The sequence below is a fragment of the Phoxinus phoxinus genome (assembly GCF_949152265.1).
Source record: "Phoxinus phoxinus genome assembly, chromosome: 8".
Lineage (NCBI taxonomy): Eukaryota > Metazoa > Chordata > Actinopteri > Cypriniformes > Leuciscidae > Phoxinus > Phoxinus phoxinus.
The window spans coordinates 37093954-37119680 of record NC_136883.1 but is presented as its reverse complement, the minus strand read 5'-3'; the positions used below and the strand labels follow the sequence as shown (position 1 = coordinate 37119680).

The 25727-nt window shown below is 37.6% G+C and overlaps 1 protein-coding gene across 1 annotated transcript in view; it reads right to left on the bottom strand.

The window, feature by feature from the left end:
• The window catches only part of pepd (peptidase D), a 93094-nt gene that overhangs the window by 32145 nt on the left and 35222 nt on the right, over nt 1-25727 (bottom strand). Inside the window, exons 8-9 of the mRNA XM_079620185.1 lie at nt 22393-22468; nt 12280-12326 (exon numbers count right to left, since the gene is read on the bottom strand). Coding sequence (XP_079476311.1) covers nt 12280-12326; nt 22393-22468 — 123 coding nt within the window. The remainder of the gene's footprint in view (nt 1-12279; nt 12327-22392; nt 22469-25727) is intronic.

Sequence of the window (25727 nt, the reverse complement as noted above, 5' to 3'; positions counted from 1 at the left end):
CCTAGCTTAGCACAAAGACTGGAGGTAAATGGCTCCAGCTAGCATACTGCTCCCAATAAGTGACAAAATAACGCCACATTTTCCTATTTACATGTTGTGATTTGTAGTCACAGTGTGTACAGATAACAAGGTCACATGAGACACAGCCATCTTCTAACCGTATACTATGCTAGCTGGAGCCATTTACCTCCAGTCTTTGTGCTAAGCTAGGCTAGCGGTGGGTGCGTCAGACAGAGTTACGGCACGCACGGAGATGAGAAGGGTGTGTGTGGACTTATCTAACTCTGGGGGATACGGGGAATAAGCTAAAGTCACAAAAAGTCGGTGTGTTCCTTTAACGTAACGTGTAAATGACCATAACTAACATAGGCCACGAAGTGTTGGCGAACCGGAAAATAATATGGTATTTTTGTGCAGAAAACTTCTTGCACAAAATAAATTCAAGCACTTTCAAGGACCTGTATCCATGTGTTTATTTTCAAAAACTTTCCAGGGCCTTGAAATCTGTTTTTCAGATTCACAAACTTTCAAGGACCCGTGGGAACCCTGAATAAAACCTGTTGTGGAGATATAGCAATTTAACAATCAAAAATTAATTAAGATTTGCAACTGCATTTGTATGTGAAGGCAAGAATCCTGTTTCAGTCCCAATCTGTAAACACATAAAAAAAATGCCTTTCTGCCGTGTTCAATTAATGACAATTTGGATAAGAGTATAATCATAATTATAAATTGATAAACAATATAAATAAAAAATTTAATCTCACACACACACACACACATACATATATATATATATATATATATACACACACACACACAAACACAATTATGACACACAGGTGAAACTCAAAAAATTAGAATATAGTGCAAAAGTTCATTTATTTCAGTAATTCAACTTAAAAGGTGAAACTAATATATTATATAGACTCATTACATGCAAAGTGAGATATTTCAAGCCTTTATTTGTTATAATTGAGATGATTATGGCTTATGAAAACCTTTTTAACAATATTCTAATTTAGAGTTTGGGGTTGTCATAAGCTGTAAGCCATAATCATCAAAATTAAAACAAATAAAGGCTTGAAATATCTCACTTTGCATGTAATGAGTCTATATAATATATTATTTTCACCTTTTAAGTTGAATTACTGAAATAAATGAACTTTTGCACCATATTCTAATTTTCCCAGTGTCACCTGTATAGTGATGGCGGGATCACTGGTCGCCTCTCTCCTCTTTGCTGGAACGATCCAGCTTTGATTATGAATGTTCTTTATTTTCATCTGTTATCAGTAACAGGTGTTGGACTTATCTTTCAGTTCAGCGAGGGAAGCAGAGGCCCGGAAGATTCTGCTGTTGTTTATTACATAAGATCTGCTCATGAGAACAGGTGCAGGCGGCGGTTTCTGTTTCTTCACCTGTTCAGTCTCTCGGTTTGGTCATTAATATACATTTTTTAAATATGTTTTGTGAATGTTTACCATTTTGTATTATTTGCTGTTTTTTTAAAAAGTATTTTCATTTCTGGAATGAATGAAGGCGTAAGTGGACGTTTTCAGCAGCATCAAGTGTGTGTGATTTATTTATATGTTCAGTCTATATACCCATTATTTGTTTTAAAAATTAAATTATTTGGTTTTGGGCCTTAACACTCCATCATTATGTTGTTCCAAACCTGTATGACTTACTTTATTCTGTGAAAAGAACAAAAATAAAAAATAAATTTATTTGTTGTTGACTTCCATTGTACGGACAAAGAAAAAACAGTACATTGTAAAAAAATATATGATCAATACGTTGACAACATATGTTTTCAATACATTGACTATATATCAAAATAGCTTAAAGTCCCCCTGTGGTGAAAATCCAGCTTTAAATGTTGTTTATGTGTCTATGTGGTGTTTTTAATATGCCAAGCCATGTGTAGATTCATAAGTGGACAGCATTGCTGAGTATTTTCTGCTTAAAACTGCAGTGAACCAAAGACAGTCTCAAAAACACGGTTTGAAATCGCTGGTGTTTCTGACGTCACACACTACCTTGTAACCAATCAGATCAACATGTGATCGTCAACCAGTGGATCTCTGAGTGAGTGAGTGGAGGCGGGGCTCATTTGCATATGCATTGAACCGCGAATACTAAATGAGGCAAGGGTGTCGAGTTACATTCAAGTTATTTTAATAAGGCATGAATATTTTTTTTTCAAGGAAAAAAACATTTAAATAATGTAATTTTGGTGATCAAAGATGAGTTTTAAGGGATAATATTATTGACTACAGGGGGACTTTCAATATTAAAATACATATGGTATTTTTATGCTTTAGAACAGTCGAAAAAGTGACACACAACACCTTTCAACACATTTCTTTTACGTTCCACAGAAACTCACACAGGAAGGAAGGACATAAAAGGTGAGCAAATGACAGGATTTTAATGTTTGGCCCTTTAATGAGAAGATAATGTGCATGTAAATGAGGTGGTTATCCATAAATAATTCATAAACTCTTATTCCAAATTCTCTAGTTTCTCTCAAAGAGACAGTTCTTCCTTAACAAAGAGTCACAAACATGGAGGATGGAACTCATCGAGGGCCAAGTGAAGGAAATAGAGTGAGGAGAATCTACTTTGCTTGTGCGGCGGCAGGTAATGGAAAGAGCGAGCGTGAAAGCGGACCGCTGTCATACGCGGCTAACAAGCGTTTAGCTGACAATGGGTTAAAGCCAAAGGTTTGACGTCTCTCAACTTTCTCGGCTCACGGATACTTTACTTGGACTAATTGCTCTCTGAGGGACCAATCCTGCGGTCAGACCCGGCTGAACACGGCACAGTGCATTGCATGCTGGGTAACTTTCACCTCTCCAAAACACGGATCCATACCGGCAATATTCACAGTTTTGGAATAAATAATACGAGCGCTCCCCGTGATCACAGCGGCTCAGCTCATTCCTAATCCTGTTATTTTTCCAGGAGAGATGAAAAATGATGTCTCAAGTCCCACGACACAAATTAAATCTCATAATCCCAAATATTTCAAACACCCTGGATTAAAGGGAGATGAAGAACTACAAAACATGTCAAACCAAATGAAAATCGCATTTAAAATATGGCAAAACGGAAGTAGATTTTTACATTTTCCGCATGAAATGTGAGGGGATGCGTCACCATGTTAGATCAGATCTCCAAAGTCTACACAAGATCCCATCAGAAGTATTGTCGGGCATTCAAAACTGCAAGTCTGATACCCAAAACCAACAAAACTGTATTAACTAAAAGTCTTCTTCTAGCCTGAGAGGTTGACAGAGGAAACCAAGCAAGAGCAGAAAGCAGGAGACGAAGTGATGATACAAAAATCAGCAAGTTTATTGATTAATCTTCATCTGAATTTCATCCCTACTTTGTAAGGACTAGTCCTGTACCAAATCTGATCTACTAATCCAACAAGTGTTATTATATCAAAGCAAAAGCAATAGAAAATTACTTATTTTCCTCATATTCTCCATTGTTGCGGCTCCTCTCTTCCCAGTCTGTCAGTAACGCTCTGTTTACTTCCTGTCTCTATGAAGCCCCTCCTTCTGAAAAGCACACTGTGCTCTGATTGGTCGGCTGGAGCAGTGTGTTGTGATTGGTCGAGCGCTTCGAGTGTGTTTGAGAAATGTCCCGCCCTTTTCCATAACTGCCAGTTTAACACACTAATAACTAACTCCACCAGGCCACGCCCCTTTATTCTGCGTATTAATTATTATAATGAGGAATATTGTGACGTGTTCGTTCCGCGGAAGAAACTTGAGACTACAATGGAGGCGTTTCAGGAGTTCAGAAACACTGACACTGATATAGAGAAGAACTGGAGCTTTCTCCAAACAGCAACATTACACACTAAAGAAAAGATAAACATATGATTAAATGTTTAGAAATGAATAAGAAACTAAGAGATGTATAGTTTGTCGCTCTCTCTTAAAGCAACACGCTTATTTTGCTGGTGAGAATCCCATGATCTTTCAACCAATGCTAATGCACTAATCACTCCGCCCAAGTAGCAGTGCTTCGCCTTCTGAGAATATAGTTCCCAGTATGTATAGACCAATTTTGTGCTAGTAAACATGGTGACGTTTTTTGTGGGCGGAGCTTAGGTGGAGGCAGAACGATCCCTCTGGCCGCTTCACTAACGCTAGTTTGCCAGTTTTGTTAGCTTGTTTTTTAACAATAACTGGAGAAAATTAGATTTTATCTTAATGTGCAAGGTCACTCACTGTCCAGGACCGCGATTGTTATTTGCTAAAGTTAATTTTAATGGACGGAACCAGATTGGCCGACCCGTACACGCTCAGTCAATGGATGGACGATCTGACAGGAATAACGTTAACGCTAAGTTACCTCCGGTTGAGCGGCCTGACATCTACACCTACACGATAGAGAAACCAACCGAGCGTAAAGAGAACATTACGGTGCAATTTTAATTATGTGAATATTTTCTAGAAATAAAAATTGCAGATACAGCATTTTCATTTTTTAACTATGTATTTGATTACCCTTTCTTACCAGGTTCTTCAAAAAGTCTAGTCACAATCAATCAAAACTACAATCATAGACAATTCACAAATAAATCACAAAAATTTAGAAAACATTATGTGATAAAATTTCAAATTGGAGCCTATACTCCGTCTATTCTAGCACCCAACCACACAACAACAAGATGACATTTAATAATGATAATAATAATTTAAGCTCCTTATGATGTAGCCAAATCTGTGCTGGTTTGCTGTGCTGAGATTGGCCGCCTCCAGTTTTCACTCTAGCGCTGTGACGTAACTGTGACGTCGACTCGAAAATTGGTCTATACAGTTAGAAGATGGCTGTGTCTCAAGTGACCTTGTTATTTGTACACACTGTGACTACAAATCACAACATGTAAATAGGAAAATGTTGGTGTTATTTTGTCACTTATTGGGAGCAATATGCTAGCTGGAGCCATTTACCTCTAGTCTTTGTGCTAAGCTAGGCTAGCGGTGGGTGCGTCAGACAGAGTTACGGCACGCACGGAGATGAGAAGGGTGTGTGTGGACTTATCTAACTCTGGGGGATACGGGGAATAAGCTAAAGTCACAAAAAGTATTTTCTTTAAAGCAAAATGCAAATTTTGCTGCTGAGAATCCCATGATCCTTCAACCAATGCTAAGTGTTTGAAACCTCAGTTTCGCCACATTGACTGCTCTCTGCGTGAACTTTGAGGAAGATCAACTTTTCTGACCCGCTGTCATCAGTTAACTTTCAGTTCTTCATGGTTTCAAACCTCATGACACCGCAAACACATCATCGCCTCGATGTGAAAGACAGATGCTTTAGAAAACCTCCACTTCATTTCTTCCAGCTTTGAATATCTTCATCATCTGCTGCCTGGGGACAAGGCGAAGTTTGAGTTTCATTTTTACCACGTTCATTATTTGCTCTTGAAAATGTCCGCAGGATACGAGAACAAAAAAACAGTCCTCGAGGAACAAAGGCAAACTTCATAACAACACATGAAGTTAAGAGAGACATTCGTCAGCCTAAGGCTACGAGAGGAAGCAGGAATCATAAATCTGAGAAAGCTAGTCTTAGTTTCTGTTCCTAACGCTCACGTTTCTGCAACTTTAGTGCTACGTGACCGAACACAAATGCAGCATCTGTCCCACATGCAAAACTGCTAGAACAACATTAGAACTGTTGCGGTGTAAAATCATCTCATTACGGGATAAAAATTAAGAAGTCAGTCAACATTTCTTCACTTCCGTTCTTCTCTGCAATACAAAAGGAGATGCTACAGATCATCAATGGTGCGCATTCGGTTCAGATATGGCATGTCAAGACACGTCACAGCTAGTTTGATGACTTGCAACCGATGATACTTGACATCACTGACCTCCAACCGGGTCCGACGTGTTTTGACACGCCATATTTCAGTCATATGGCCATATGTGACCGGATCCAGCTAAACGAGTCACAGTGACCCACATTTCAAGATTTTGGTATTAATGGAAAGAGGAGAACATAAGCTTTCACATGATATCTTAGTCAAAGTCATACCTTGATTGGTTGTAAAGATATACACATTTGAATTATGGTCGTCTGCCCTCTTTTTCCAATTGAAAACCTGAGAAAAACGCTTTTAAAGTTTTTTGCCCATTTTTTGTTGATATCTTCCAAAATCCATTGCATTTAAAGGGTTAAACTATTTATTTTACAGCTTAATTTGACCAAAGACATTAATATATAACACGACATTTCTCAAATTAATAATTTTCCTCTTTATGAGGAGATCTCGGGCTTGTTTACAACAAGTCTGGCTGGACCAATCGCGTGCCGGTCAGTCGAAACGATGCTTCCCATTGACAAATGATCAGCATTTGTGTTCATTTCTAAGCTTTTTGATTGGTTCTATACAACGTGTAACACCATATTTGGAGAACAGAGATCGTGACGCTTCAGGGGATACCCGGTGACGAGAGGAGCTGAGAAAAACAATGTTCATTTCCAGCGAATTTGGTAAAACTTTGTAAACTTTAATAGTCATTTAAATACCTTTACTCAATTTTTATCTGGACTACGAAACTTTGGGAGATTATTTTTGAATGTCTGTTCTTTGAAATTAGCACACACACAAAAAAAAATCTATTATTTCATTGTTTTTCCACATAATCGGCCCATATCTTAAAATGAAGCGTTGCGACTTCCGACTCATTTCGCCAGAGCGGGTCACATGTGGGTTTGGTGCATCATGATGGCAACTAAATGACAACAGTGTTCATTTTCTTTTTCTTTTGTCTTGACAATCTGAGATCTCAGCAAACTTTCAAATGAGCCTCAAGATGTCTTAGAATGATTTAAAAGACAAAACAACTAAAAATCAAGACATTTCTTAATTTAATTCACCCAATCAACCACTGTTTATTTCAACCAGGATACTTGGAAAACCTGGATATATGAGGAAGCCTCATTGGAAGAGTGTAATTTAAGTCATGTAATATATATATTTATAGTCCAATTCTCACTATTAAATAGTTGCTTATTATTATCATGCATATTACTAGGATATTGGCTGTTCATTAGTACTTATAAAGCACATATTAATGCCTTATTCTGCCATATTCTACATCCCTTAATCACCCAATACCTAAACTTAACAACTACTGTACTATTAATAAGCAGTTATTAGGAGTTTATTGAGGCAATAGTTAATAAATAGCAAACATTGGAGCCTAAACTAAAATGTGTCCATATATATATATATATAATGTGCACACTTTTGGACCAAACGCACTGACGGATGTTAGTAATCACAAACACAAACAAACCGGAGCAGATGCAAATTAACATTTTTATTAAATATCAATAACTATAGATTGATTTTGATTTTGCCATCCTGACAAAATTTGGAAAATCACCAAAATCAATTTGGAAAATCCTCAAAATAAAAAATGTGGAAAATTTTGTCACCGTAACCATTAATTTCCCAACTGGGATCAATAAAGTGCTACTACTACTACAGATTAAAATAAGTTTTGAAAGCAAAGCATACGTATGGAGAAGCCGTGAGGAGCCGTGGAGTCACCGCTTTAAAACGAAGGTCATCGATTGCTAGTTATCCTCTCATGTTTCTCATGTGTTCAGTAAACGCATGTTCTCCAAACGTCCTCGAAACAAGATGAAAACACCTATGACATCAGACGCACGCACGCACGCACGCACGCACGCACGCACGCACGCACGCACGCACGCACGCACGCACGCACGCACGCACGCACGCACGCACGCACGCACGCACGCACGCACGCACGCACGCACGCACGCACGCACGCACGCACGCACGCACACACACACACACACACACACACACACACACACACACACACACACACACACACACACACACACACACACACACACACGATTTGAAGGAGTTAAGAAATGAATAATTAAGTTTCCAGCATTGTGCAGCGGTGAGAGCCTCCTCAATCCTGCAACTAAACTCAATTTAAATCGATTCTGTGTCTCAAATCCTGGATGAGTTTTTTCCCACGGGAAGCAGCCGCCACTAATGCACATTCAGCGTGAGGAAGAGGATCTCAGTGTGTTTATCGTGAGCTGGGCCACACATCTGCACGAACAAACAAAACACACTGAACACACACAAATGCACATCAGGATGCGTTATATCCTAAAGAGGGATTCAGTTAATCACTGTTGTCATGGCAAGCACCACTCAACACTGTCCTCAGAAAATGTCGTATTAATCTAATATATATTATATATATCGTTTCTACATTTACTCCTTAGCCAAGAAGTGATCATGTGCGGTTAGATATCAACTAAAACTGAGACTAAAACTAAAACTAAAGCAATTTTGCGGCAGATTTTCTGTCATTCCCACTGAGGGGCATCAGCTGCTTCATTTAATAAGTAATTACAAATGTAATGAAGCAAAAATGAGTGTTAAAAATGAGCGTCGTCTATGCTGTGAGACATGATCAAATAAGATGCATGAAAAAAGGAAAAGAAAAGGCAGCATCAAAAAGGACGTGAAGGTGAAAAAAAGCATTGAAGCGACTAGACTGTTAGGTCACATGATAATGACAACATGGCGAAATGTAGAACGTCCAGATTACATTCATACTACACACACTCATACTATATAAAACATAAAACATACTTTTTTTAGCGGTCGTGAAGTAATTTCTAATTCAAAATAAGTACTGACTCAAGAGAGAATGTGATTTCGGACGCAGACACCGTCTATGCTGCCATTTATATGTTATTTTATCCCTTCTATTTATATGTTTGTTAAATGCATGCATGTGTTAGAGATGTGTGTGTGTGTGTTTTGGTCATTCTGACTGCTTGAAGAAAAGAAGACAAATATTTCTGTAATTGCAACCATTAACAATACCACTGTAACCAATCAATCACAACATTAAAAATGATTGTGGATGTTCAGTTCAATTATGTGCTGTTCTTCAAACAACAACAAAATATGGCATAATTTTTGTTCCATCCAGATGTAAAAACTACTGAATAATCGAAATATTTTATACAATAAAGTTTAAAACTTTGAGGTCAATACGTTTTGTTTTTCTTGTATTCATCAAGGACGCATTCAATTGATCAAAAGTGACAGTAAAGACATTTATAATCTAACAAAATATACTATTTCAAATAAATGCTGTTCTTTTGAACTTTATATTCATCAAAGAATCCTGAAAAATAAAATATATCACAGTTTCTACAAAAATATGAAGCAGCACAACTGTTCACAACATTGATAATAATCATAAATGCCGAAAAATCATCATATTATACTGATTTCTGAAGGATCATGTGACACTGAAGACTGGAGTAATGATGCTGAAAATTCATCATTTTCAATTGACAATGAGACAAGCATGTAAACGATGACAGAATTTTCACAAATTTTGAGGCTAATTTTTTTTTCTTCACATTTTCTACTGTTTTTGATCAAATTAAAACACCCTTGTTGAGCAGAAGAGCCTTCATTCAAAAACATGTTCAAAATAAATAATTCGCAGTGTAGGTTCACTCCAGACACTTGTTTGCAAACGTTAACAAAACCAAGACCACTTGCAGAAAATAAAGTCCATCAATGTTTCTCCTCAGCTCATCCCTAGTGTGTGTGTGTGTGTGTGTGTGTGTGTGTGTGTGTGTGTGTGTAAATCTGACCGCTGTGAGCCGCGACCTTGCCTGCGACACACACACACACACACACACACACACACACACACACACACACACACACACACACACACACACACACACACACACACACACACACACACACACACACACACACACACACACACACACACACACACACACACACACACACACACACACACACACACACACACACACACACACACCTGTTCGCCCCAACCTCTCTCGTTATGTCCAGTCATCAGTGAGTCACTGGCCTCTAATGGCCTAATGCGACTGTGAGACACACAACGAAGCTCAAAGCATCTCTCACATTAAAACCCCTCATGATCCCTGCAGGAAACTGACATTCACAGCGAAAAAAAGAAAGTTAGGAGGAAAACCGAACGGAAATTGGCTTCTCCTGAGAGATGAATGGAGTGATGTCACGAGAGAAGGTCACATCCCAGCATGCACCTGGGTGTCCAGAGCTGAAAGCTGATTAGAGGAAGTAGATCTCGCATCACGATCTCTAAAGGTCTGGAGAAAGCCAGTGTTGCACGAGACCTTCGGACGCTTCTTCAGAGGACAAAACAAGCGGAGGGAGTCGGCCTTATCGTACGGTTCCCGACCGGAAGATTCTGAGGGAAAATCCCTGTAAAAAAAAAGCTGCAGCTTATCAGAGCTTTTGTTTGGAGAGGAGAGAACGGGTCGGCCGGTCTTATCAGACACAGAACACCATCACAGCCGGAAGATCAACAGCTCACACTGATAACACCGCCGTGTGGAGGAAGACTGAAGACTACTCGTCATAACGCTTTCATTTAGGAATCAAAAATACAGTACAAACTGAAATATTGTAAAATTATTGTACAAATGTGAATATATGCAAAATTTTCAGCATCATAACTCCAGTCTTCAGTGTCACATGATCCTTCAGAAATCACTATAATATGATGATCTGATGCTCAAGAAACATTTATGATTATTATCGATGTTGATTTTTGTAGAAACCGTGATATATTTTTTTTTCAGGATTCTTTTGATGAATAGAAAGTTCAAAAGAACAGCATTTATTTTAAATAAAATCTTTTATAACATTTTGTAACATTTCTGTCACTTTCGATCAAATGAATAAAAGTATCAACTTCTTTCAAGAAAAAAATTTAAATGTGCTGACCTCAAACTTTTGCGCAATATTTAGATTTTTCAGTAGTTTTTACATCTTGATGGAAAACTGAAATTATGCAGAACTGATTTGCAGCTCAAGTGTTACAAGCAGGTTAGTGACATCACAGACCCTAAAATTTACATAAACCCCGCCCCCTGAACACGATTTATAGATTATCGAGACATGAATATAATTTGCTTATCAAGAAACATTTATGATTATTATGTTGTGAACAGTTGTGCTGCTTCATATTTCTGTGGAAACCGTGATACATTTTATTCTTCAGGGTTATTTGACGAATAGAAAGTTCAAAAGAACAGCATTTATTTGAGATAATCTTTTGTAATATGTTTAATGTCTTTAATGTCACATTGATAAATAAATAAAAGTATTAACATAAAAAATAAAAAAAAGCAAACAAATCTTACCGACCCCCAAAGACGATCTACTTTTACGATCAGAACAGTTTTTATCTAGTATTTATTTATATTATCAAAAACGTATATGTCAATCTAAAACAGATCAACAGCAGCAATAAACTAAAAAAATGTCACTACAAAAAGACAACACAAAATATCAAAGAGGTACTTATGTGCACACACACTCAATCTCACATTAATTATTTGCAAATCACATAATTTACATGAACTACCTAAAACAAAAATCATCAAATCAACCGGGATGCAGAGTTTCCAAAACAACAACAATGCTACAGACTCAAAACAAATGATGTTTTCGGATGTTAAAGAGGAACTATTATGCACTTTTATAAAGTCTTGATGTGTTTTCAGGCTCTACTAGAACAGGTTTTCTGCTTGAATGTTGATTATTTTTCTCATATTCTCCATTGTTGCGGCTCCTCTCTTCCCAGTCTGTCAGTAACTCAGTTTACTTCCTGTCTCTATGAAGCCCCTCCTTCTGAAAAGCACACTGTGCTCTGATTGGTCGGCTGGATCAGTGTGTTGTGATTGGTCGAGAGCTTCGAGTGTGTTTGGGAAATGTCCCGCCCCTTACCATAACCGCCAGTTTAACACACTAATAACTAACTCAACCAGGCCACGCCCCTTTATTCTGCGTATTAATTATTATAATGAGGAATATTGTGACGTGTTCGTTCCTGGAAGAAACTCGAGACTACAATGGAGGCGTTTCAGGAGTTCAGAAACACTGACTCTGATATAGAGAACAACTTTTTCATGTTCAAACTGCAACATTACACAAACTAAAACCTTTTTGCCTGACAAAAACTTTGACGTTAAAACATATACTTTGCTCGGTTCTCAGTGGAAACATAAACTGGTTCTGACAGCGAGTTCACAGAAAAAAGGGAGTGAGTTTCTTCATTAGGGCTTCACTTCAGGAAAGGACACCAGCAATCAATCAATCAATCAATCAATCAATCAATCAATCAATCAACTCACCTCTCCATCTCATACTCCTTCAGGCCCGGCTTCACACGCTTCATCACCTACAAGGAAACACACACAAATCAGATATAACACAGCTTTATAAAATATTCAATTATCCACCATCACACCGAGGGATTCCCTTTCCTCTCTCCAGATCGAGTCTAATAATCTCGATGAACTCTCGCCGGCAGTCGGCAACGAGTGCCGCAAAATGGCTCTGAAAATGACCAGCAATTGCCTTCAAATTACAGAAGGACTCATCCATTTGATGAGATAACAGTGATTTCCAGCGCGCCGGAGAGGAGTGTGTGTCGAGGGCGGATTAGAGGGGCTGCTGGATGATTGCAGGTTAGGAAGCTTTTATTTTAATCGAGAGTCTGAGTCACAGCCGCACTGAAGGATCCCCGGGAGAACGCGGAGATCAGGTTGTTTCATATAATGCTGGAGTGTTGGGTGACACAGGGAATATGATACTTATAATAATATAGAATATGAAGAAAAAAAAGAATACATTTCATGGACGCATTAAAGGGGTGGTATAATGCCCTTTTCTACAGATATTTTTATATATCATGTTAAAATCGTCACTTTTTGAGGCTGAGCAAAAACACACCGTTTTGTGTCTGTCCCTTTAAATGCAAATGAGCTGCTGCTCCCGGCACAGGGGGCGGAGCTTCAAGAGCTCGTGCCCTTTTACCTCACACACACACACACACGCACGCACGTTTTCTTGAAAGGACACATTCAATTGATCGAAAGTGACAGAAATGTTACAAAATGTTATAAAAGATTTTATTTGAAATAAATGCTGTTCTTTTGAACTTTCTATTCATCAAAGAATCCTGAAAAAATTTAATATATCACGGTTTCCACAAAAATCAACATTGATAATAATCATAAATGTTTCTTAAGCCGAAAAATCATCATATTATACTGATTTCCGAAGGATCATGTGACACTGAAGACTGGAGTAATGATGCTGAAAATTCAACTTTAATCACAGGAATAAATTACACTTTATTATATATTACAACAGCTGTATTAAATTGTAAAAATATTTCGCAATTTTTACAGTATTTTTGATCAAATAAATGCAGCCTTGATGAGCAGAAGAGACTTCTTTCACACTTTTTAGTGTAGTCATCTCCTACATATTTCATTAGACACATTCAAATAGAAAATTGTTATTTGAAATTGTAATAATATTTCACAATATCACCATTTTGACTATCATTCTGAGAAAAGAGAGCGAGGAGCAGCAAAAAATGACAACTTGTCTCGTCTCACGCCACATTAAACGCTCAGGGGTCTCCTGAGAAAGATCACCTGATGCGCTGGGAGTTTGGGAAGGACTGGGAATGATGGGAATGAGTGGATCAGGTGTCGAGCGCTGGGTTTTAATGACGTCCCGCGAGAGGATATCGCATTTTTCCGTATATGCTCTTTCTGTGCTGAATATAAATGACTCATTATGAATATAAAAAGGTCCAGTGTTCTGATGCATCTTGTCAGAAACATTAAAGCATGTAAAAAAACAAAGAAAGCCGGGCAAAGTGACAAGAAGAAACCCGTTGGAATTCATACAGTAAACTCATTCTGGGCTGAGAGCAGAAACACAAGTGAATTGTTCTAGGCTTTAAAAAAGTTAAATCTATTAAATCAAAATGAATTCAGTCAGGTAGCAGCAGTATTCGGATGGGATTCAATTTCTAGATTATAAGTTGCAGTTACAGAATCGAATGTAATGGATGCCTGTAGTTCAAAGAGAAAAACAATCACATGGGTTCAATTACGAGGTAGAAACCGATAAAATATATATCTTGAGTGCAAAGCAAGTTGCTTTGGTTCAAATCACCTCAATCCCAAATTAGCAGATGGAACCACAGGTGGAACCGTCTGGTTTCAGAAGAAAAAACTCAATTCATTTCCTCCATAGTGAAATTGATTTTTAACAACAACTTATAAACCTTTATAAGCAAGCGAGCTTGTTAATCGATGGTATTTGATTCCGGTGAAGCTGTCAGTCTGCATTATTTCAGCTTAGTTTTATGAAGTACACATCATATTCAGAAGTAGTGTTGGAAGTTTGGCAGATTTAGAAATGAATTCAACCTCTAAGAAACACAGAAGATCACGTATGTGCATTATAGCTCGCCGCCACATCACTAATGCTGAATCTATTATTATTTTCTTTATATTTAAAACATTTTCAGACCTTTTTTCCTAAAAGAATTGAATGGATGCTATCTTTTGAACTCTTGGCATGAAAACAAACTGAGGTTTCTACCATTCTTTCATGATTTTTCATGTTCATCACTATTTCAAAATAAAGGTCTGAACACGCCTTAGGAGGATGAACAATTTCTTGTTGCAAATTGATAAATTACGGCTCCTCTGTCATTTATTTAGAAAATCAGTCTCTAAATATGTAAACTAGAGATTGTAAGCTTTCAAATGATATATAGTTTGTCAAGATTAGTTTAGGTTTAGTATAGGATATTACTGTTTTAAAAATGTAATGACTGCCAATAAAAGGACACTGCACTATATGTGTGGGATAAAATACATAAATGCTTGATTGATTGAGAAAACACATGTTGTTTGATGATATATAACCATTGCATTTCATCCATCTCTAAACTGATACAGAACATCAAGACATTAGTTTCTCTTCAGAAAGTTACATTTACGCATTTTGCCTTCATTCAGAGCAACTCATACAGTGCACTAAAGCTGAAAATCGAACCATTGACTCTGGCATTATTAGCACTATTCCCAACATGCTTGAAACCACATCTACATATAGTCCATTATTCATATCTGTAAGGTCAAAGGTCAAATAAATGTTGTCCGCTCTTGTCAGACTCAATAAAACAGTAAAAGCCTCTGGACTGTTAATCCCCGTTCCACTGAATCAGACTTTCGCCTCGGCTCTCCTCACCGCAAAGACCAAATCAGCATTTAAGTCGGTCATTTACATTTCAAACTAGCGAAACTTGCTGCTGTAAGCATCACTGACAGACCGCTGCACATTCAGATGAATCCCACGTGACCCCGTCAAGAGCGGCTCACATTTCACCCACGAAAACAAAGACAGTCATATTTTGCTTAAAGAAACTGGGGCCTATTTTAAGGCTCATTGAGATCCTCAAAAGTAAAAAATGTCCATTTTTGAGTGAAATATGCCATTCAGTCAAAGCTCTGGAGAGAGAAACTCTTCATCCAGACATCCTCAACACGTTACATCGAGCCGACAAGCTGTTTAGACCATGCATGAATCTAAGAAAGAACACGTTCATTTTTCAGACAACCTCTGAAATATTAATTAACAAAATATGTTAATGAAGATGAAACTGAAACGGCATAAAACATAACTAAAAAAAGATGGCTAACTCCAGGAACATCACTTGATTCCTTGGGACACAAGATTTTTATTTCACTTAAAGTGCCCATATTATGATATTTTAAAGGTTCCTAATTTTGTTTCTGGGGTCTCCTATAACAGATTTACAGGAATCCAAGGTCAACAAACACAAATTTTCACATCATATACTGTAATTTATACTGTATACTGTAGTCAGCTCTTTTCTCTCAGTCTCTGAAACGCTTCCATCAAAGATTCAGTCTCTAAACCCCGCCTCTCTGAGAGCTGCTCTGCTGTGATTGGTCGGAAAGCAAACGCTCATTATCATATCTGAATCTCAGCTCTTGATCACAGTGACACGAACAGTAACGATGGCGTGGGTTTTACCGTCTCGATCTCAGAGAACAGCGTCTTCTCCACATGAACAACACGAACCAAACTCTTCCAGTCTCAGATACACTACAGTGTTTGAGGGCGGAGCTAAGAGATGCCAATCAGCCAATCAACACCACAGGCTGGCATTATGCTAATTTGTTACAAGTGAGACTGGAATTACTGACGAATCGTTCAAAATCGCTCCAAAAACTCAATTTATCTGCACTTTGATCTTTGCAGACCTTTTACATTCATAAACATCTCTATTACACACTACATGAAAGGGAATATCAAATTTGCATAATAAGGGCGATATAATGGTAACGATTAACGCTTCTATTAATGATTCTTTTAGAATTTTGAGGAAGATGTTAGGAAACGTTTCCCCTTCACATCAGCACACGAATAGAGACATTCCACAACCATTAACGGAACTGAATGTCATAAAAAATGGAAGCGACTAAAAAATAGATTTTGATTCTCAACCCTTGTCTAAACTCAGTGGTTTCCCGTGGCCGTCCAGTGAACTCTTCCACATCCCTCGTTCCTCGTTTCGGCATTCAAAAAACTATTTGTCTCCATTGTGGCCGTGACTCATGTCCCTCTTAAACCGAATATCCAGTAATAAAGGAGGACGAGAGGTTTCGGCCGTGAGATGTTTGTCTATATCAGCTCTGGCTGAGACTGGCACTTATGAAGACCTATGTGTGTTAATATGTGCCGAGGCCTTCGTTGCTGGATATGAGAGTTGAAAGGAGCCGCAGAACCGGTCCCTGAGACCTTCAGCTGAAGATCGACCCGGTCGGCCAAGGCCAGTCTCCATTTGATGAGGTGCTGAGGTTATTCTCTGCAGATAATGCGAGGACAAGCGTTCACTTCTATAAACGTGGCAGAATCCTGAACACTAATGACTGCCTTTTTCAACAGTGTTAAAATAAAAAGTGTCATGCTCACGTCGATCTAGACCTGTATGATTTATTTATTATTTTGGTTATAAAAGAGGAATTCGGAAAATTCAGTCAAACTCCAAAAAAGGACATAAACGCATAATTAACGTATGAAAAAAAACAGTGCATACACTGTAAAAAAAAATGTTTTCAAACTTGCAAATAAAACAGATTATTGGAGTGTTTTAAAATAAAAAAATCATGTTTATTTCATGTGTTCATTTGTGAAATGTACTAGGAATTTCTGTATGATTTTACTTAAAGCCTTTATGTATAATGCATTATAAAGGTATTCAGAATGTACATTACAATGCATTTTATCTTTGCATAAATGACTGATAAATGCATTGTAATATTTGCAGATTCATTCATTGTTGCATCTGAAATTGGTTGTTTGTCGTGTTTTAATGCATTAAAGATATAACAATGAATACGATGAGTGTTATAATGCATTATAACGGCTTCATGAGATCATACAATGCATTATAAGGCAAACACTCTTATAATGCATTATATACAATGACTTAAAGTGTTACCAGAAGTAAAGCCTTTCTCTATAATGCATTAGAAAGTTAATGCGAAAGTTCAGTGAAAAGAGGAGTGTGTTCCGGCGCAAACGTTCCCTGGTGATATTCTGCAGTTTCAGAAAACAACTCCGCCACTGACCAGGAGAAACCCAGTCTAAAGACAGCGGCGCCGCGCGTTAGTCAGATGCTATTTTAAGGGCGCGTGTTTGGCCATTACGTAGCGTGTGAACAACACACACACTTTGATTCTCTAATCTAAACATACGCAGCAGTTTTCATTTTTGCAAATCATACATTATTACAAGGAAAAATATTAACACACGAGGGAAATCATTGTTGTGTCCGTGAAGATGTGAAAAAATAGGTATAAATATAGTTTACACATTTACCCAAATTATTATACGCCTGTTTAACCGAAGCTAATGTGTGTGTTTCTCCATCATCCCCAATGTCACTTCTCTGTGTTTTACGGCCCTGACGAGAACGTCGGTCTCCTCGGCTGTGAACCGCTCCTGGCGTGCGCCGGCAAACCCGCCGTTATAATAGCGATCCGCCGTTATAATAGCGATCCGCCGTTATAATAGCAATCCGCCGCTATAATAGCGATCCGCCGTTATAATAGCAATCCGCCGTTATAATAGCAATCCGCCGTTATAATAGCAATCCGCCGTTATAATAGCAATCCGCCGTTATAATAGCAATCCGCCGTTATAATAGCGATCCGCCGTTATAATAGCGATCCGCCGTTATAATAGCGATCCGCCGTTATAATAGCGATCCGCCGTTATAATAGCGATCCGCCGTTATAATAGCGATCCGCCGTTATAATAGCAATCCGCCGTTATAATAGCAATCCGCCGTTATAATAGCAATCCGCCGTTATAATAGCAATCCGCCGTTATAATAGCAATCCGCCGTTATAATAGCAATCCGCCGTTATAATAGCAATCCACCGTTATAATAGCAATCCGCCGTTATAATAGCGATCCGCCGTTATAATAGCGATCCGCCGTTATAATAGCGATCCGCCGTTATAATAGCGATCCGCCGTTATAATAGCGATCCGCCGTTATAATAGCGATCCGCCGTTATAATAGCAATCCGCCGTTATAATAGCAATCCGCCGTTATAATAGCAATCCGCCGTTATAATAGCAATCCGCCGTTATAATAGCAATCCGCCGTTATAATAGCGATCCGCCGTTATAATAGCGATCCGCCGTTATAATAGCGATCCGCCGTTATAATAGCGATCCGCCGTTATAATAGCGATCCGCCGTTATAATAGCGATCCGCCGTTATAATAGCAATCCGCCGTTATAATAGCAATCCGCCGTTATAATAGCAATCCGCCGTGGAACAAGCGCGCCGGCTCTTAAAGGGAATGGGAGAGGACGCTCTGATTGGTTTATTTTACGTTACGCCCAAACCACACCTATGAATAATGAAGCGACTTCAGACCAACACATTTTAGATTTGCGTCGGGCGCAAGAGTCGTTTATCCCGCCGGTATAATAGCAACAGCGCCCGGGATCCGCCCACAGAGTTACTTGCGTTTCGCGTTTGATACTTGCGTTTCAGAACGATACAATAGGGCCCTATATGTCTGTTATACAGATATAAAAAAAATGATTTTAAAACAACAAGAGTTAGATGAAGTAAACACTGACAGAAGTATGACTTATGAGTGATCTATTCCATTAAGAACTGGAAAGTGTGGAAATCTCTCAATAACTGCGATCGATGTTCAAAAACCCTCATGATGCAACGATCAATGTTAAAGCCAGCAGTTATTATGATAAATATGATCTTGGCTTAAACACACAGTATTAATTTATGTACAAACCACAGACTGGCCCATTAATATCCAAACACTCTTAAAAAGGCTTTTTATTCATTACTGGATATCAGGAACTTATTCTAGCACAAAGCAGCGCCATCAATCGTGCATTATTAAATAATTTTGAGAGTTTTGTTCACGTCCGCTGTGCATTTGAAACTTCATGTTCCCTTAATAAACACCGCCTAACAGCGCATACATCAAGAGTCTGCGCAAGCGGAGCAGAATAATACACACGATGAGAGCGGCGCATGATTAATGACACAGATCCACACTTTAGACTATATTAGAAAGTCATTTACAAGAGCAAATTGTGCACACTGACTGCATTATGTGTTTGTTTGTATTGTTTTAGCATCTGATTCAATAAGGAACTGTTAGGACACTGTAAATAAACCTTTTTGATTTTAATAAACTTAACTTAATTTAACTTGATTCAAACTTAATTTAACTTAACTAAACTTAATTTGTCCATTGTATTTGATTTGGCTCAGCTTTAGGGAAGTAAGTAAAACTCAAAACTGCCCATGGAAAAAAGAAACTAAATATAATATTCACATAATTGTGATATTTTGTACAGTGTAGGTAAAATGGGTCTTCTGAATGCAATTTGAGATCATATGTGAGATATGTTACACTGCAAAAATAATTTCCTTACTTAGTAATTTTGTCTTGCTTTCCAGTACAAATTACGGATGCACCGATATTAACATTTTGGCCAATACCGATAATTTTTTTTTTTTGAAAGCCGATAACCGATAACCGATATCATTTTCATATAATTTTTGAGAGCCTGATTACAAAAACAAAAGTCTTACCATTAAAAGCCACGTCCCAAACACACAATTATAATGTTCTTATTATATTTTTATGTCGCCGATATGACAGACTTGTACTGCACGTTGAACTTGTATTCTGTATTTTCCATTTTTCAAGTGATTCCAATCATATTTCAAGCAATTCAAAACCATCATGTTGAACAGTGTGCATCTGAAGTGTCTCATACATTATTTATAGTCTATAATATATCAGCCAAATTGTCTTTGGCTTAAATCGGGTCGATAATAATAACATTAAAAATGAACATATATCTGCCGATACCGATATGGTGGCCGATATTTCGTGCAAGTACATACAAATTCTTAAATCAAGATACATTTACTTGAGAAGCAAAATCACTTATTATTATGATATTAAGTCTTGTTTTCTAAAAAATGCATAAAAATGAAGTGAGCAAAATGAACAAATATCTGCCAATGGGGTCAGAAAAATAATCTTAATTCAAAGGGAAACCAGGAATATTTTTCAGACGCCATTGCCAGATATTTGTTCTCGTTTTAATCAAAAACTCACTTAATTTTGATGCATTTTTTTCAGAAATAATATATTCAGTCATTTTGCTTCTTAAGTAAATGCATCTTGATTTAACCCCTTAAGCGCCATGTCACATGAAAATGCACAATCCGAACTTAAATGGTTGTAATTCCCGAATGCTTTGGAATATAGATGTAAGGTTGGTCTTGTTTTAAAGAAGACATTTGGCAGATTTTTGTAGAAGTGAAATAACTTAAGGAAGATAAACAGAAAAAAAGTAATAGAAGTTTGAGTTTATGAAAATGTACCATGTTAAAAAAATATATTATTCATATTTTATATGAAATATATATTTTCAAAAACTGGTGGACTCTAAAAATGCAAAAAAATCAAAGCCAAAAATCTGAACTGAAGTTGTGTTTCAAATGTTAGGTTGATATCTCAAAAAATAAGCTTTCAGTGAGATTTAGTTTGTGCGCAGTACCACACTTCTCCACTAGTGGACATTACTGCCCATATAAGGGCGCCTCCATTTCCATATGTTGTTTGAGTCTGAACCATTATTTTTACAATTTTCATACAATTTCTGAAGTAGACATCCTATTCAGAAGTAGTGTTGGAAGTTTGGCAGATTTTGAAATGAATTCAACCTCTAAGAAACACAGAAGATCACGTATGTGCATTATAGCTCGCCGCCACATTAAATTATACAAATTTATATCTAAAACATTTTCAGAGCTTTTTTTCTAAAAGAATTGAATGGATGCTATCTTTTGAACTCTTGGCATGAAAACAAACTGAGGTTTCTACCATTCTTTCATGATGTTTCATGTTCATCACTATTTCAAAATAAAGGTCTGAACACGCCTTAGGAGGATGAACATATAAGGGGTTAAGAATGTTTAGATATTTGTAATAGAAAACAAGATTTTTAGTTTTTTTACAGTGTATAAAAGCTCTGCTTCTCATTTGACCATTTCATGAATTAGTGCCGTCATGATGAACGTGAAATGCACACAATAATGTATCGGTAACACTTTACAATAAGGTTCATTTATTAAACATTAGTTAATGTATTAACTAACATGAACTAACAATGAGCAATACATTTGTTACAGTATTTATTCATATTTGTTAATGTTAGTTAATAGAAATAAAGCTGTTCATTGTTTGTTCATGTTAGTTCACAGTGCATTAACTCATGTTAACAAGATTTTAATAAAGTATTAATAAATGTTTAAATTAACATTAAAGATTAATAAATGCTTTATAAGTGCCGTTCATTATTAGATAATGTTAACTAATGAACCTTATTGTAAAGTGTTACCAATGTATTTGATTAATCTTCCGTTTACTGTAGTCAAGCCGGGCTGCAGGTTTCTGAGCTGAAATATCAACTGTTCAGCATTCTGGTATTGCCTTGTATCCGTGAAGGATAAATGCAATGCTTGCCTAGATACTGATCAAACGAGGTTTAGGATTTTGGAAGCTGCACTTCAAGACTTTACTACACACTATACTATTACACTACACACTACTCACTGTAAAACACTGCAGCGTTTCCCAAAACATCAAAAGCATAAGGAGATCATAGAAAGCTTATGATGCTTTCAGAGAAATTATAAACGCAATCATCTAAAGTCTTCACAACTTTAAAAATAAAAAAGTTGATATGCTTTTTTAGCATGCATTTAGAGCATGAAGAACACGCTAACCCATTAATAAACCTGCGCTGAGCTTTATGTGAGTGGTGTCGTACCTCTTTGTGGGCTTCACTGGAGATGCGGTTGGTGTAGCGCAGGACTTCCAGCTCCATGTCAGTCTTCAGCAGACGACTACAGACACACAGACATGATTCATGAATATTCATGTGCATATGAAGATATATCATCTTAAAGCAATAAGAGGCTGTACGTTACAGTGATTTGTACCTTTAACACAATAATGCAGAGTTCAAAAAATGCGTTCACAAAGTTTGGGGTTGGTAAAACTCACCAGGGCTGCATTTATTTTTTTAAAATATATATTATTACGATTTAATATAAGTATTTTGTGTGAATATATAGTAAAGTGTAATTTATTCCTGTGATCAAAGCTGTATTTTCAGCATCATTACTCCAGTCTTCAGTGTCACATGATCCTTCAGAAATCAGTATAATATGATGATCTGATGCTCAAGAAACATTTATGATTATTATCAGTTGAACACAGTTGTGCTGCTTCAGATTTTTGTACAAAACGGGATTCTTTTTTTTTTTAGGATTCTTTGAGTAGAAAGTTCGAGAGAACAACATTTAATTAAAAAAAGAAATATTTTTCATTATTATAAATGTATTTACTGTCACTTTTGAGCAATTTAATGCATCCTTTCTGAAAAAAAGTATTAATTTCTATAAAAAAAAAAATCGTATTGACCCCAAACTTTTGAACGGTAGTGTAATTGAATGAATTTTATCAATCAATCAATCAAAATTTATTTATAAGGCACTTTAAAATCCAAAGTGGACACAAAGTGAAATCAAGAAACATTTATGATTATTATCATGTTGAAAAGAGTTCATATTTTTGTGGAAACCGAGATTTACTTTGTTTTTCAGGATTCTGTGATGAATAGAAAGTTCAATAGAACAGCATTTATTTGAAATATAATCTTTTCTAACATTATAAACAAGCATTTAACATCTCATTTGGTCTTTTTAAATGTGTCCTTGTTGAATAAAAGTATCAATTTCTTTTAAATCTCACTGAAACTTTTGAAAGGTAGCGCATGTCAGATATTTACACAGGCTCATCCGATCAGAAAGTTTAATGAACTGAACGTCTCTGATAAACTCAGCAGGACTGACGTCAGAGAAATCAGCACTCTGTCTCTCGTTTGAGTTTCTCTTCACCTCCTCTGTCTATTCCTGTCGAGCATCTTCGTTTGTGTCTTAATGATGCTGTCTGCATTACTGAAGCATCTTGACATCACCTCCTATGACTCAGTGTGAATGTGCCAACTTACTAATCACACGTCTAAATATAACACTGCGAACACACACGCACACACACACACACACACACACACACACACACACACACACACACACACACACACACACACACACACACACACACACACACACCTTTATGAGGACATTCATTGACAATGCAATCTCTAGCAGTTTACTCTAACGTTACCCATCACAACTAAGTGCCTAACCCGAACCCTGACCCTAAACCGACCCTTAACCTCATTTTATACCATGGTCTGGGTGAATACTCAAATCTGATTGGCTGCAGGGTGTCCGTTAAAAAGTGATAGAAGACATCTAAATAAACTGTCAGGCGTAACCAAGGAAACCAAGTTATTGTTTGTAACTTGTAACTTTAGATTTCGATTGTAAAACGAATTAAAATATAAACTAATGTTTTAAAAATGTGTTATTTGGCAAGTGACCATGGTATAAGCGGGTTACACCTCGCCGTCGTCCATTAAAACCTGACAATGGACACCTCGTCGGGCATTAACCCTTACATAACCTTATCCCTAAAACCAAGTCTTCTTGACACTCAGAAAGTGAGGACCGGCCAAAATGTCCTCACTCCAATGGTCTAAAACTCAAACTGGTCCTCACAAATACCCCTTTTCCACCAAGGCAGAGCTGGTGCTGGTTCGGAGCCAGAGCCTAGTTTCAAATCGGTTCTTTGTTTTTCGACCACCAAAGCACCAGCTCCGAACCAGTAAAAGTGCTTGCGTCAGGGGCGGGGGGCGGGGTTACCGTGACCAACAAGACGAACAGAAACTTGTGACCGCCATTTTTGAAATAGCTGCTAATCGAGCTAATAGCTGCTCGATTGTAATCTCCGTCTATGCAAGTTACGGCGAGCTGCACGAACGCGTTTGATTCGCCGTGTTTGGATGCCGATGTAGGTTCGCAAAGCCATTAGCATCAATAGTAACGCAACGACCGCCATTGTTGATGTAAGGCTTGTTCAAGATGCATCGGAGCGGCGCGGACCGATCAGAGCTCCGGGAGTGTGTGGAGAGCATACGACTCCTTGTGCTTTTGGATCGCTGTCGCAGTGCTTTGATGTCACGCGGCGATCGGTCTGCGTGAAGCCGAACCATCTCGAACAAGCCTGGTGTGTTTTTGTTTGGCGCTGCCGCGCTAGCGTTGCTGGGCAACATGAGATGTATACACAGTGACGTAAGATCTGGCTCTGTCGTGGCGCTCTAGCCGTTGGAAAGGCAAACCGGTTCTTAGAAGAACCGTCAGTAGAACCAACTCCCAACCGGCTCTAGCTCTTAACCAGCACATGGTTCTTGCTGGTGGAAAAGGGATAGTTGTACAAAGTACACACACACACACACACACACACACACACACACACACACACACACACACACACACACACACACACACACGAGTCGCACGGGTATATCTGTGGCAATAGCCAACAATACATTGTATGGGTCAAAATTATCGATTTTTCTTTTATACCAAAAATCATGAGGATATTAAGATCATGTTCCATGAAGATATTTAGTAAATGTCCTACCGTAAATATATAAAACATGTATTTTTGTGAGTGAATGCAGCACAATCGTGAACATAAATGCACAACTTTAAAGGAGATTTTCTCAATGTTTAGATTTTTTTGCTCCTCAGATTCCAGATTTTCAATAGTTGTGTCTCGACCAAATATTGTCCTATCATAACAAACCACACATCAGTGGAAAGAAAATTTCAGAAAACTGACCCATGTGACTGGTTTTGTGGTCCACAACTCGTGCACGCCTTGAACAGTCAACATGAAATCAATATTGACACTGTTTATTTTTAATGCATGTTCCTGATCTGTGGATAATTCATCAGTGCATGTTATTTGAAAGAAAAAAATGTTTATCTTCATCATTTTTTGCTGACACTACTATATCTCAGTCCAGATATATCTGTATATAGCAGAAGTACACCAGATTAGAGAAGCAAAACAGGCTGTGAAGGCAGTTTCACTGCAGAAACCTTTTACTGTGCGTTTCAAACACTATTATTGATGCGAAGCAGCTTTTCTAAAAGCACTTACAGACTAAATAACTCATGGACATATTAG